The sequence below is a fragment of the Trachinotus anak genome, unplaced genomic scaffold, assembly GCF_046630095.1.
Source record: "Trachinotus anak isolate AG129_WGS33_773 ecotype Australia unplaced genomic scaffold, CSIRO_AGI_Tana_v1 ptg000023l, whole genome shotgun sequence".
NCBI lineage: Eukaryota > Metazoa > Chordata > Actinopteri > Carangiformes > Carangidae > Trachinotus > Trachinotus anak.
The window spans coordinates 3,382,300-3,397,860 of record NW_027273874.1 but is presented as its reverse complement, the minus strand read 5'-3'; the positions used below and the strand labels follow the sequence as shown (position 1 = coordinate 3,397,860).

The window sequence follows — 15,561 nt, the reverse complement described above, 5'->3', positions numbered from 1 at the left end:
TCATTCTCCTTTTAGCTCTGTTTTGGTCTCCACCAACTCCAGAGGAAAATATCTGTCTCTTAATCTGCTAAATGCTCCACTATGTTCATTAGTTAGTTCCTTTGTTCATATATGAGGTGGGGTCATGTAAAAACAACATATAATCCTTCCTTTTTTTTTTAAACAACTGCCTATTGCATCTGGGAACAACACTAAAGAGAACAAAGAGACTGAACCAGAGCAGTTAAGTTGCACGGCTTAAATCCTGAACAGTGCGTGGAAAAATGCTAAAAGGTTCACTAATAATAGGTCAGAGTTGTAATTCTCTGTAGGTTTGTCACTACAAGCGCTGCCTTAAAAAACATTAATTAGTGCAGCTGTAAACTACAAGTAAAAATGAGCATCGCCTCTTCATTTCCTGTAGGAAGCCACATATCCTTCCTGTTATTAACATGTAAGCTGCAGCTCAGTTATTTACATAATGATAGCGTGCACGTAAACCTTCTCATGGTCTGTGGATTGGTGGTGAAAGTTCATAAGCACATCTCCAGCTGATCTCTTATAGCAGCTCATTTCCACGCCCTGCTTCATCGTCTTCATCAGAAACAAGAGCACAGCACAAAAATAATTAACAAAGTGTTGTGTGTTGTTTCTACATGACCCCGTGTGAAATTCAAATCACCTTCATCGAAACTGGCATTCATGCAGCTGTTGTATGCATGCCGCTTCCATCCCACACACTCCCACCACCTCATCTTTGGTCTGCCTGCGAGGACCGCCAAACCCACCCGGCCGTTTCCATAGCAACACCCCCCCCCCCTCAGCTCCACGATGAGCCACGACGGGGCTGACAGTGCTCTGTGCCCACTCTCAAACACGCTTAAAGAGCTTTGAGAAACATGCACAGGCTCACACAAACGGGCTGCTCTGTAACTGTGAAGGTCACAGTCAAGTTTGTAGTCCATCGACACGGGCACACACAGCTTTTAAGCAAATTGATTTGGCTGTGAATTAGTTTCAACGCTTGGAAAGGCTTAGTTGTACAAAACTTTCCTTTGGGATTCATTGAGAAAAGGTTAACCTGAAAGCCCTCTGAAGGTCTTCATTTGATGCCGTATATGCTTAACCTAAAGGCAAAGTTACATCTACCTTTTAAACATGCAGACCTCTTCAGTGAGAAATAAAATGTAGAGTTGTTTCTTGAATTTACCAATTAAAGTGAGAAGGTTAGGTTTATTCAGTGAAAGGGGCAGAAAATGAGAACAAAGTCGGTTGAAGTCGTTCTGTAACACTGATGTAAACAGTTCTAGGACACACTCTACCTGCAGGCAGGACATCTTTTCAAAAGCTGTGCAGAAAACACAAGCTACTTGAGATGCACTTCATTTTTCTGTGCCAGCCTCTTGGACGGACACAAATCCATGATTTGACAGATAAATCACGAGCTTGGTCCTCTGCCTGTGTGCATATCAAATTTTTCCTCAAACATTTAGGTGCTATTTTTACACTGTGGACAACGTTCTCATTGTGATACTCTCGGGTCTCCTGATCTGACATTTGAAAACAAGAGTCTTTGTGAGCCACAACGGTGCTTTGAGCTAAATGCTAACATCAGCACACACTCACAGCGACAATGTTAACATGCAGGTATAATGTTTAGTCAAGTTCACTACAACACACATTTAAAAAGAGAAAGCCATGACGAACTGCTACTAGGACGAGGTAGCAGTAAAGAGGTTTTAAAAAGCAGAAATAAATTTGCTCTGTTTTAATTGTGCACTAAGAAAGACCATGTTTCATCTGTTCATCCCTTTCATTAGCATCATGATCATCGCTGCTGATGAAGCCAGTGCTGCTAAAACAAGTTAATGGCCACTGATAAAATTTAAGACACAAGAGTAAGTTTTTCCACTGCAATTATGACAGTTTTTGAAGGTTTGGAGCCTTTGGCAGCTTCTGTTGCTGTTGCTTGGCTCCTGAGTTGAGCACCACCAGGGTTTAAGAGCTGACAGTGGAGAAAAGATGAGAGGTCTGATATCATTGTTCTGTGCCTTTATAGCCGACAGAGGAGATTAACAGTGATGAGAAAAGACTTTAATCTTCTCCTGAATGCTTCGCAGATAAAACCTATCGATGCTCATGAGGCGACTGACACACTAGATCAAAGAGTGTTACCTTCTTATAGTATTTCCACCGCTTGAAAAACATGGTCCAGGGGAAGTCAAGTCCCTCATTATGACCAGTTACAAGACAAGACTGTCACGGCCAGTGGGCAATTCAGATACAATTGTTAGAAGGTATGTTGTTTTTTTTCAGGAAACTGAACTCATTTAACATCTGTTTCAAAAACAATTACTTTGTTTGATTGTTGGTAATAAGTCTGATTACGTCTTTAGTATTGTAGCTTGTTTTAGCCTGAGCTTTTATTACATTAACCACCACTAGACTGATTCATTTGATGATGAAATAATACGGGATATTGTGTCTTTATTTTGTATTGGTAACCAGCCTTTAAGCTGTTGCCTCAAAGTCTTGTCCAACCTGCTTCCATTTGTTTAAACAGTACAAAGTGTTAGAGAGAGAGAGATTATTACCATGACAGGATAATTAACTTGGACTTGGATGAATTTATCTTTTGTACACAGTGTCCATGATGCAGATGGAGACTGAATAATGCCTGTAGGCTGGGAGAAACCTGTGAAGAAAACTGGAAGAAAACTCAGTGTTCCCAGAATCAAAACCAAGCAAGGTAAGTTTCTATGCTCCCCACCTGTGAAACAAGCTTCCTGAATACCTGAGATCTGCTGAAACTGTCAGCTCATTTAAATCAGGGCTGTGGCTGACCAATAAATTACATACGCAACATCTTTTTAATCTTGTATCGTGTCAGCAGAGACTCTACCACAGGTCGCACCTTTCAATCTTTCATCTTTTTATCCTAAATGTGTTTTTATTATTCTTAAATGCAATTTCATTGTCATTTAAATGTATTTCCATGCCTCTCTAAAGCACTTTGAATTGCCTTGTGTCTGAATGGTGCCATATAAATAAACCTGCCTCGCCTTACTGCAGATCACTTTTGATCCAAGGGAGTATGTGATGATGCCAGATGATAACTGAGCTTGGGGGAAAAAGCTCATCATTATCTCATAAAGACGTGCCTCCCGAGATTTCCAGTATTTCAGTGCAGCTCCTTGAAACGAAATGGACTGACGCCAGATCATGATGTCCCTGCTACTTTTGATGCTTTTCTACAAATGCAGCACACACATTTGTGGCTTTGCTGTGAGTGAACTGCAGAAAATAATCAGGTTAACCCTTTTTAAAGCGCCGCAGTTCAAATCTGTGCATCGTCTATGTGTCATGCATGACCTCATCAATCACTTCCCTCCTGTCAGATAACTACACTGCCACATCTTTGGCTCAGTCCTGACCCAAGCTGTATATTAAGAATCCAAATTTGCACCTAAATTACTCTGGTGTCTTTAGTCTATAGACTCTAGTGTGCTATAAAAATATTAACCATACTGATTAATATTATTATAATATTATAGCCTTGATTTGGAAATTCACTATCTAAACTTAAAAATTGTTTTAAAAATGTCAATTTCAGAGTATGTGCCACATTATCAATGTTATCATTTTAAAATAATAAATTATATATTATAAAATTATGTATAATCATCATTATTATATTATAATTATTATCATATTAAGCTTTCTGTATGACTGCGTTACAACAATGGAACAATATCTCAGGAGTCAATGAGTCCTAATTATAATTCAGCACTCCAAATATGCACACATTACAATATTACTCAGTCACGTTATTAATACATCACTTTCAGTAACATCCTCTGGCTCATAAGATTCCCTTAAAACTAAAGCAGTGATGCAGAATCAAAATGTCACTGTGTCGCCATCATTCCTGGGTTGGCAAATCATATTTGTTGCGTGATCACATAAGAGAACTGACAGAAAACAGAAAACAAACAGGGTTTAATAAATGATTTATCCCTCCCGCTGTCCACTTAGCATGTTACAGTGGGTCGACTGTAAGATGTGACCGTGCAGTGACTGAAGATGACCCCGATGGAAAACGGTTGGAACAGGGTTTTCTTTTTTGTGGAAAACACAAGCGCGGTCACAGGAGATGAATTTCAAACAGAACATGAACCAGAGCAGAAAAAGATTTTTGGGCTTGAGAGAGTGTTTGTGAGGGAGAAAAACTTTAAGATACAAAGTAGAGACACACTGACAACAACAAAAACAGTGCTGTGTCTGTTCATGTGCTTAGAAATATTTGATTCTGGAAATGCAGAAAATCAAGGAACTAAAAACAAACCTCCCTCATCAGCTGTGGCTGTCAAGAGTCAGGCTGCTGCTAGCTTAAACGCACCTTGACCATGAAGTCGCCATCATCCTCTGGGGTCACCATGACGACAGAGTCATGCAGCTTTTCATCAAAATGAACATGTGATGGGGCTCCGGCGGCGGGGGGTTCCTCTGAGAAGCGCACGCCTCCTGCCTTCGCACAACCTGGGAAAGAGGGGAAGAGGGGAAGAGCTGCTGAAGATATGAAGATGAGCACTCACGCTGGGCGGCTGAACTGCAGCAGTCCAACTCCTTTTAATGACACAGAGGAGTCCACAGCAGAGCACTTTACAATCACTCAAACCTGCTCTGGTAGTCCGAATGCTTGAGGAGCTGTAGCACACAAAGGCAATAATTTATTTATGAATTCACACACAGTGCAGAGTACCCATCATGTACGTGTTCAGTGCCTCCATCAGGGGACAGGGCTGGCAGGACTGACGGAGAGAGAGTAATTGCATGATTTTGGATGTATTGGGGGGTTTTAATGATACAACCTGGCCAATTAAGGTCTTTAGCGTGAGAGATTCACTGCCACCGACTACAGGTCTCTGCTACTGGCAGCTCTGTGTGAACCAACCCGCAGCTTAAGGACAGTTTTGCACAGACCTTAACAATCATAATAGTAACAGATGGCTTCTTATATCATTCATATATTGAGTATCTTATACTGGAGGCAAATAGAGTTTACCTTCAAACCTTTCTTCCCACTAATATCACATTACAAAGCCCTCTATGCCAGTCTCCATGGGACCCCTGTGTCAAAATAAAGTGGTTAAAGAAGTTTAGGCTTACAAGCTAAAAATATTATTTCCCTCTAGGTTTTGGTGCTCTCCTATGACACTGAGACACGCTGATATTTATTGTTCTCCTGCCCAGGCGTTAACCCCAATGTGGGAGAATAGAAACTTGCTCTCCAAATAAAAGCCCCTCCTCCCCAAAAAATAATAATTCTCTGAGACAACAAACAACTTGTCTGCATCTCTGCTCAAAGGAATTCGGGTCTGATCATAGAGCAACGTTTTCCCAGAACCTCAAAGGAATGAAAGACACGGACAGAGGTTAAACAACAAGAGACTGATAAACAATTCAAAGAATACAGTTTACTGGCCCTTTTAATGTTTATTAAATGTTCTATTAAAAGAAGTTTGTCACCACTGGGACTTATCCATCATTTGAATTTAAATGCCAATTCTCATAGAAACTGTTTGGAAAAGTGCTGTTGCAGTAAGTGTGTGTGCGTTTGTTTGTGTGCAAGTATGAGTCTGAGATTACCATATCCAGCATCATACTATTTCACAAACACACGCACTTGGCACTTCACTGTTTATTACCATCCTTCCAATTATCCTTGATTTATTCAAAACTTCAAAGTGGCTCCTCACAACAAGAAACAGATTCGCATGTCGAATTTAAAGCACCTAATCACCCTCTGAAATAAAACGGACTAAAATACACTGTTTAACCTCAGAACTAGGTCTTCTGTTGCTGCTTCTCTACGTCACATGTATTTATATATTTATATATTTTATATTTTACATTCAACATAGCAACTTTAGAAGGTGATATTATGTCAGTGTTGTTTACAGCTTGTTGCAGAAAAAGTTGAGAATTTAGCTTTAAGCAAATTGCCCACAATTGCCCACAAACCACTTTAAACTTTAATCGAGTGCTCTTGCCAACCTGTCAGCTGCCGACATTTTATTCTTTGAAGTCTTTTTTTCCACAAAAAAAAAAAAAAAACCCTTCCCCTCAATATCTGGACCAGAAAATATTCCTTTAAGTTAAAGACTTTTGTCAGAAGAGAAGAATTTTGACCTTTAAGTTGGTGTCATCTATATTAACCTGAGCCTGGTAATAATATAATATTTAAGATCACACCGATAAAAATATAATTTTTTTAAATTCCAAAACAACAGCACGTGTAGTCTGGAAGAGTAATTAAATGAAACCTGACTTATTCTCACATGGAAAGCAAGGAGATGGATGTATGGAGGAAAAATAGGTTGCATTATGTTACAGCTAATCACACCCCCGTGTTTATAGGCTATAAAAATACACTGTAGTTAATATTAAAAGAGACAATCCTATAGAACATGATTGCTCCAGCCCATTAAACTGAATTTATATACTGACTTATGTCCTTGCATTACATGAAACACAGGCCACTACTGTCCCACTTGGGCCCAGTTCCATTAAACTTTTATTCAGACTCGTATTAGAGATTAGAAATCCTTGCTATCAGCAATGTGGGTCACAATAATGAGTTCAGGAGTTACATCATGTTCCATATGTGCAGGATCACTGTGCAGAAATGAAAAGTGGAAATGAGGAATGTTTTTTTTGCTGTTTGATAGTGCAGAATGTAGCACTGACAATAACCCGTAATGGAGGTTTTGAAAGATGAGCGAGATGTAACGTAACTCAAAACAGAATTTATTACTCCTGTGATCCTAGACAGTGCAATTTCCCAAGTCTCTCCCAAAAAAGAGATAAAGGATAACAAGTCAGGGATGGGTCAATATCTGGAAATTAGTTTTCTTATCTGATTATATGCCTTCATTTAACTTCAACACTAAAACATATTACAGCATTAATGAAGAGTCTTTCCCAAATTAATATATCTACCATTTAAATAAAGTGATACCTGCTTCTAAGAGATAAGGCTGATAGTAAAGTATATAAAACGTCTTTATTTGATGACACTCATTTAGTGTAGTGTTTGGTGTTAGGTATGTGAAAGATTAATAAGTAAAAAGTAAGTATTCTGTAAGAATATAGCTGTGTGGTGCGACTCTCCATACGAAGACTTAAAGCTTTAAGTTAATGATCTAATCACATGATGAGAGCAGTGACTTGAAGTTACTACTCCGACTATAAGAAGCTTCTAGCATGAAGCATAGAGGTTCAAACAATGGGGCTCCTTGACTTTAATTATACTCACTTGGTGCACATGAGGCTTACTAATGAAAGGCTTTCTACTGTAAGGCAGTCTATCAGCAGTTAGAATTAAAAGGGTCCATTACACGATACTGAGAGGGAACTTAAATTTGTAATGAGTCTAACTGAACTTCCTCCCCAACGCAAGAAATGATCCATTCAAGAAATCTGACACATTTTAAGGCAAAACTTTTAGAGGCTTGAAGGTAAAACTCACCACTTAGCTCTGCTAATCTGCTGTGGAGAAATGCTTCAGAAACTGACGTCACTGATGTCGTGTGTGAATTAACGGAAGAATCGCGATCAAACACACCTCAAAACAAACTGTAGAACCACACACAGTCAGGGTTTGCAGAGCATGATGTTGGTAGGTGGAGCTGGTCTGCAGATTCCTGCTAATGCTGCCCATCTCCATTTTCAATAATTAATTCAAAACCAATGTGAGCATGAAACTGTGCAGTTCCTTCATCACTTAATTTCAACAATATCTTAACACAATTTTGACTATACAACTAGTAATTCATTATCACAAGGACTCCTCAAAGGCTGCTTTGGCAGTAAAGCTTTCTCAGACCTTTCAATGCTCGTTTTATTAGTTTCAAATGTGTGACAATGTTCACAGCAGCAGAATTTAATGAGCCTGTTTTATCCCTGTTCTCTTTACAATGGCTTCCAGTGTTTTTCTTTTTCTTGTCTATATAAAGTTTTCAAGTAGATGTTTTTAAATTCTTATTACAAAATTTTCTTTTATTGATATCTTCAATGTCCCTCAACAATGAAACACAAGCGTCACGAAAATAAGTTTATGTTAGGACCACCAGTTTTAATTTGTTTAACTTTGTGTTTGTTTGTGTTTTTCCATCAGTTTGGCTACACCCATGAGCCTCAGCTGTTATTGCCACGAGACTAGCCAGAGCTGTTGGGTATTCAGAATGCTTCTTTGCTGTGGGTGGGAATACAACAAATATAAACTTACATGTGTACATGAGATTGTACAAGTGTGATCTTTATTGTCATGACAGAAGCTTAAACTCAAGATTGTTTCTTTCTTATGAAAATGCACATTGGGAGCCGTAGTTAACTTCTCCATTTGTCTTTTTGCAATAGCACAGCAGCAGCTTTTTCATAGTCTTGTATCTTTGACTTATTAATCACATAACCAGATCTTTCCCAACACAGTTACTCATCTTACTCGTCTCCCATCCAAGCCTTGGACGTGCCCCAGTTGTCAGTCACTTTACAATGTTTGTACAAAATGATAAGTCTTTTAGTTCTACAACCCTGTTCATCCAAAATAGTTCCTCCCACCCGAGGACCGTAAGTGGCAGTGGTGCTCAGGTTTGTCACTCATCGAGTTGCGTAGTGCAGTGAGTGCTGCAGCTCTACTGGTCCTGTCCTGTCCTCAGGAATCCTCTTGGCTCGGCCTCAACAGTAATTTACATTAACAAAAACTCATGACAACAGCAATAACAATGATTCTTACAGGATGTAAAATGCAGCATCATCTAATCTTTATTATGTTAATGTTCTTGATTAATGTTGGAGAGATCAACTACATGGACCTGAAAATGCTTTTAATTCATTAAAGGCCAATAAATCAGTTGCACAGTGTTTATACAGAGACACTGTGCACTCTTTGCAATATCATCTTCAGGTCTCACCTCCACTGTTGTCACAAGATTATTAATTTATGGGGCAGCTGCCTACTACCTTGTTTACACAGGAAAAACATCTCTGAACAAGCTTCCTTCTTTGTTCATCACTCTTTCAGCGCTGGCTTTTGGTTGTTTTAGTTTCTATTTGTATTTAGTGTCCTTGCGCAACAGCATCATGGCAGTGGCGGAGCCCGGGGCCACGCCTCTGTGTCCGACTCATTATCACAGTACTGAATTCTCTGGCCTTTTAGATAGGTTTGATAATCCCAGACAAAGCCAGAGCAGGGACACACACACCCACACTCACCCTCTCAGCAATTGCAGACCAATAACCAGACAGATGCACGCGCACACGCAAATTAACATGCACACGTGCATGCGCATGCACGGCCTACCGAACTGTCTTATTTCAGATTAATCTCTATCTGCCTGTGTCCCTCCGCTAATCTATCTGTCGGTGGTTGTGTATTACAGTTTTGAGTCAGTCCATCAGCCGCCGTCCGTCTCTCTGAACTCTTTCAAATTGAACCAAAATCTGCATGTTTGTGCAGGAAAAACAACAAGTCTGGGACGTTTGGTTGCGATCAATGCAGAGTTGGCAGGCTGGGCCGCTGAACTTTTCCACTCTTTGCTAATACACAATTGCCTGCAGCTGATTAAATGTGCCATGTGATTGTTTTCTAAGTTTACCACTTGCTTTGAGAAACCTGAGCTGTCTCTGCACCCACAGCAAATCAAATGCTTCGACAGCTGGTGAGGACATGTACAAGCAGAACACCTAAGATTCTAGCATGTGATCACATTGCCACATTTGACAGCGGTCTTTGTTAAAAAATAATCATAATAATAAAAACAAATTCAATCATACTTAAAGTGTACTCCTCACCAGGCATTCAGTTAGACTACTTAGAAACACAAAATTATGTCAATAACAACATCTGTTCTATGAAATGAGTTAAAATATGCGATTACAGAGAAAACTGAGCCTCAGCTTCTTGGTAAATTAATTAAGTTAATCAATGGAAATTTTGCTTCAGTACTTCAGTCATTTTTCAACCACAAATGCCAAAGCAAAGATTCACTTGTTTCTACTCGTTGAATGTGATGATTTGCTGCTTTTCTCCATTTTACATCACCATAAACTGAATATCTTTGGGTTTTAAGTGAAGGCCTCATCTATGTCTCTGAGAAACTTTGGACATTTTGTACATTAAATGATTCATTAAGAAGAGAATCTGCTGATTAAGAAATAGTGAAAACAATCGTTAGTTGCAGCCCTAGTTTCTTCATTGTCCTATGGCCACATTTACTGTATGAGAGTTGGCAACTATATGTCATTATCTTTTAAGAGCATTAAATGTTTACATGGCAAAAATAAAGGTTTTCAAAAAGCAAAGAAAATGTTTTTTCCCCCCACATTAGACTTTAAAGCTACATAATTTTAAAGCTTCGCATAAAATCAAAGAGAGTTTATGTATAAAATATTTTTATTTGTGGCAGCACGTTCCCATAAAAAGGGCAACATGCGCTCTTCATATGACATTTCAGTCCATCTGAGACACATGAAAAATACATTTTGCAAAATGCCATCAACAGGAAGTCAATAGAGAGGCTCCCTTTGCACCAGCCTTCACTCAGTGACCTTATCAAAAAGAACAAAGGCCTGGAGAGTGGCCCTTAAAGACAACAAGTGCCCATACTCCACCGGGTAAGAGAGGAGGCTCATTCACGGCCCTGACATGAACAAGATGGATCGTTCACAGCTCTCTACCAGGTCTGCTTCTCTTACCAGCCTTGATCCCAGTGTTTTTTTATTGAGACCTTTCTGCTTTTGAGGAAATACATTTGCCCGCCTCAGCAAAAATCTCTCATAAAGATGCTGACATTGACTCACCACCACTTATACGCCCTTTCCCTGAGAAACAAGACTGAAAGAAAAATTGATTGTGAATTTAAATTTAATTGATTAAACATCCCGGGATGCCTCCAGGCTGTCGCTCTGGTGAAAAGGTTAATTTGGGGTTCTCTATCACAATAAAGAATTTGTCGCTCAGTTTTTCCCCCCTTTTATTGCAACAGTCAATCCCTTCTAAGAAACACTGAATGCAGGATAAAGATTAAGGAAGTCTAATTCACCTACAGAAGATTACAGGACAGAGTTTCAACATTATGATCACTTCCTTCCCGGCTGGGTAAAAGGGCTTATATGTGATGGAGGTAATCCATCCCATCCACTACAACCTTTATCTATTTGTGATTTCCTGCACCTGTAAACGTTTTATTTCTTTTTGTAAATCGCTGTTATCAAAATAAATTACAACCGTGGATAAAGTGTTCTTGATTCTGAGCTCTCACATCAAGTGTCTGGGGAAGAGGTGGAAGAATTGAAAGCAGAAGACTGAGACTGAAAGGGCTTATGGGAAATCAGATCTGGGACCAATGGTCAGGACTTTCTCTGACCTGCCTCACTTCTTTACTTATACATATATGCAACTAAGTTTTCAGCCTGTTGGTACAGGGCTGAATTATTACAACTTGATCCTGAGACACACACATGTTGATCCAGGGTAAACCTTTGCTGCCCGCAACCTGAATATTAACTACTGTTTGTCCTGTCTGCCTCACACTTCTTCTTCTGCTTCCCAAAGCTGTGGAAAATCACTACATTACTTACTTTCTACTGAAATGCTTATGAGAGGAACATTTAATATGAAAAGTTAGTGAACGTCACAGTAATTACAACAAGCAGTGATTAATATAATAAAAACTCACTCTTCTTAGCAGCAGCCATGTCACAGGAATTGGTCCAGCACAGACACACTTGGACACACACTGTCACAGCCTTGTCATCTCCACAGTCTGACCTCAGAAGGACCCTGCAAAACAAGTTAGGATTGAGGAGACAATGAGAGAGATGCGTTTAGCAATGGATGGCGGGGGGGGGGGGGGGGGGGCAGACAGCAATAGGTGATGATTAGATCAACAGAGGAGCATGAAAAGATAAGGAGGGAGGTAAAGGCTTTACATGAGAGAGGAATAAAACGGGAAGTAAGCTTCCCAGGGTGTTTTTCTCTCCAAATCCACGACCCCAGGTTAGCCTGTATTTCAGCTGAGAGCACAGCTGTGCTGTACTAGTCAAGCCAGGAATACCAGAGACTCCCGACAGAGACTTCAATTAAAGGAAAACAACAAAACAGTCTAAGAGGATTAGCTAGGGGCTGAAGCTGCTGTTCGTTGGCTTCGCACAGATGGAGAACGTTACATTACATCTCTGGGACGTGCTTAATATAAATATGGAAATATAGAAAATACACAGTATATTTGTAAGCATTATAACAACGTGTGGGCAGCACAGAAGGAAAGTGATAGTGGGCAGGTCTAGTTAATCTGCTGTCACAATAATACTCGAGAGAACAGCTTGTTTTCAGGTATAACTGCTGTTATACAACAATAACACACGTACTCTGTGAGCTGTGACTTTACATAATATTAACAACCAGGTGAAAGCGTTACATGACCACAAATAACTCATCACATTCTTACACAAACCTCTCCCCAAGTGCCAAGTTTGAAAAACACTGTTACACCAACCAACCAAGTTTTCACTGACTCTACGCATTTGTTGTGTTTGCCCTGCTAGAGAGAATAAAGATTCACACACAAACACACACATCTTTCCACATCATGGTCAAGATTTATTGACTGTGTATTCAAGAGTGGACCTGGAGGACTTTTTTATCCTTTGAGATCAAAACTGTCTGAGTTTTCACAACAAGAAACAAGAAAAACATCTGACGGCCACGGTTGTGCGCTGGCTGCTGCTTGCTTACTGTGAATATACAGTTTGTTTTCAATTCACAACCGAAGCAGTGAGAAAATTGAAGATGCTCTCTCTCACTCTTCATGCCAAGCGTAACAGATGAGGAACATGTACAGTATACAGCCTTATACCTGCATGTGTTTTTCCCCAGGCTTGATAGGCTACCTTATAATATCAAAAATCACATGCTGCTGGTCCAAAAACAGCCTTGGAAATGTTCCCTATTCAAAAATACCAACTGTACTAAGTCTGACCTCGTTCTTTGAATTCAAGTGATCCCTTTTAGTCGGAGATATTTCTGTTTAATTGTTCCTTTCACACATTTTATTAACCAGAACCACTCACATCTGTGAGGCCACTGACTCCTACAAACACTTGTGGTTTGTACTTCCTCTTTTTGGTTTAGCCAAGGCCGAGAGCAAAGATGCAGCAAGCGAAGTTCAGCGCCAGAGTCGTCGCTTTCCTTGCCACAACACGGGGAGGGAAACGTGCCACATTACAAAACGGAAAAACTTACAATGTCACATCCACTGAGAATAGTTTGGAATCAGAGGATGGTCCACTTTTAGCGGTGTGAAATATGAGCGCTGTTTTGAGCACCTAAATGGGTCGCTATGATTAGAAAACCACTGGTGGGATTCAAACGTACACACCTCCCAGCTGTGAGAGCAGTGGTGTAACATGTGAACTACATCCGACTGGATAGTTTTGCAAAAACTTTGCATTCTTACAGGTGTTTGCATAAATGTTTTTTTGGGGGTAAAATTGGCAATTGCTGCTATTGATTAGCAATGCAAATGCTGAGACCTGGGATCTGAGACTGCTGTAACATCGTTAGCGATGAATCCAACAAGGTAATCCAAGCAGACAGGTTTAAAACAAACCTTTGGTTCGTCAAACTTTTGTGGAAGAGAAAACATAGGTGAAGATTATTAGGTCCATTGCAAATATCCATCACAATTATCAGAGTTCTTGGTTCCAGTTGGACCTACTTTACTTACGCACCAAACACACAGTTTTCCTGTATAATGAGTAATTATTACAGACATCTGTGTGCGCTGATTTTCAATTTCACCTCCAAATAAAGAGCTTTAGATAATCTGACTATACTGTCAGCTTGTTTACGACCTGAGACCTGACTTTACTGTTACGATGTCATGCTGTTGCCAGATCTATGAAATACTTTCCTGAGTACAAGGTTATCAGAATCATAATCCATAGAAATGATGCTAAAACCCAAATTGTAATGAACCACAATTATGCTTAAAATCTACAATTTTCTTCAAGCTTCCCCTGCAGTGGCGAGGTCATTAACACAGAGTTGAAGGCTGCGTGGTAAAACACAGTTAGATAGTTGAGACAGAGATGCACATATAGAAATACATGAATCATAATCAGTAACGACATAACTGGTGACATCTTAAATCATTCATTAAGCTGTTGCTGTATTCTCACACTGCAATAACAGCTGCTTTGTACAGACATGCCCCTTCCACATTAACCTTAAAAGGGTGTGAGCACTGAACTTAATTTTCATGCATGACCACCTTATTTAAACCTGAAAAGCCCAACCAGGCTTTGTTACCGACAGCTCTCCGTCTGCTCTGTGCCACAGTTGTCACATTTAAATTGCAGATGCCAAAGAGCACAGCAACAGGTAGTCGCCTCCTGCGCTGAATTTATGCTCATTATATCTGGAAAGTGATTTTCTCTCCTCCATGTGAAGCAGCCGCATGCTGGGGAGTGACAGGAAACATGACTGTCACTATGAAGTTAACATTACCTCACTGCAGTGTTAACCCTGTGCAGTACATAGCACTTCCCCTTTGTTTTTTTATTTGTACCACTCAATAAACTGTGGAATGAAAGAACTTGGCAAATAATTGATCAGCAGATGAAAAGAAAATTAATCTGCAACTATTTTATCAATCATTTAATGGTTCAAGTTCAATAATTCACCAGCTGCCTTTTCTGAAATGTTAATATTTTCCTGTTTTTCTTCATCCTCTATGATTGTAAAGTAAATATCTTTGAGTTTAAACAGTCGATCAAACAAAACAAGCAATTTCAATAGGTCATCCTGGACTCTTAACAACATATAAAAAGCATTTTTCACTATTTGAGGCATTTTATAGATCAAACACTTCAGTGAGAAAATAATAAGCCAATTAATTAGAAGTAAAAAAACAGTCAATAGTTCCAGTCCCACTTCTCTTTTAACCATGTATGCACTGTAACAGTTGGTCACCATTCAATAAGTTGTGTCTCATTCATCACACTACCACCACATGCATATCCATTCATTACTACTCAATATACTATGTACCATAAACACTATAGTAAACTGTACTATATTAAAAAGTACTTCTGCTATTCATGCACAAAATACATTAAACACGCACATTACCAGTTTTGTAGGTGCACTGAACTAAAACTAAAGTACTAAAGAACAGCCCTTGAAAAAAATCCAAAATTCATGAAGGTTATAATATATAATACAGTTTTTTTATATTCTTTACATAATTTTATGGTCATTTAAAGACTGTAGTTGTGGTGTTACTGAGTTGTATTGCATTAGACAAAGAGATACTTCTGTTGTTTAGCCAACCCTCAATGATATTAATGGGATGGTCAAAATAATAGGAACACCTGTCAACAGGAACATCAGTTGCAGCCTCCAAAACAACCACACAGTTGAATCGACATCTCTCTGAGACAGTTTCAACACAAACTGAACATCATAACCTTCATGAATGTAGAGTTATTGCAGAATTACCCTGAATTAGTCTTAGC

The 15,561-nt window shown here is 39.4% G+C and overlaps 1 protein-coding gene across 1 annotated transcript in view; it reads right to left on the bottom strand.

The window, feature by feature from the left end:
* The window catches only part of LOC139606945 (adipose secreted signaling protein), a 28,179-nt gene that overhangs the window by 11,685 nt on the left and 933 nt on the right, over positions 1-15,561 (bottom strand). Inside the window, exons 2-3 of the mRNA XM_071459408.1 lie at positions 11,721-11,824; positions 4,379-4,518 (exon numbers count right to left, since the gene is read on the bottom strand). Of these exons, the coding sequence (XP_071315509.1) occupies positions 4,379-4,518; positions 11,721-11,739 (159 nt within the window). The 5' untranslated portion in view covers positions 11,740-11,824. The remainder of the gene's footprint in view (positions 1-4,378; positions 4,519-11,720; positions 11,825-15,561) is intronic.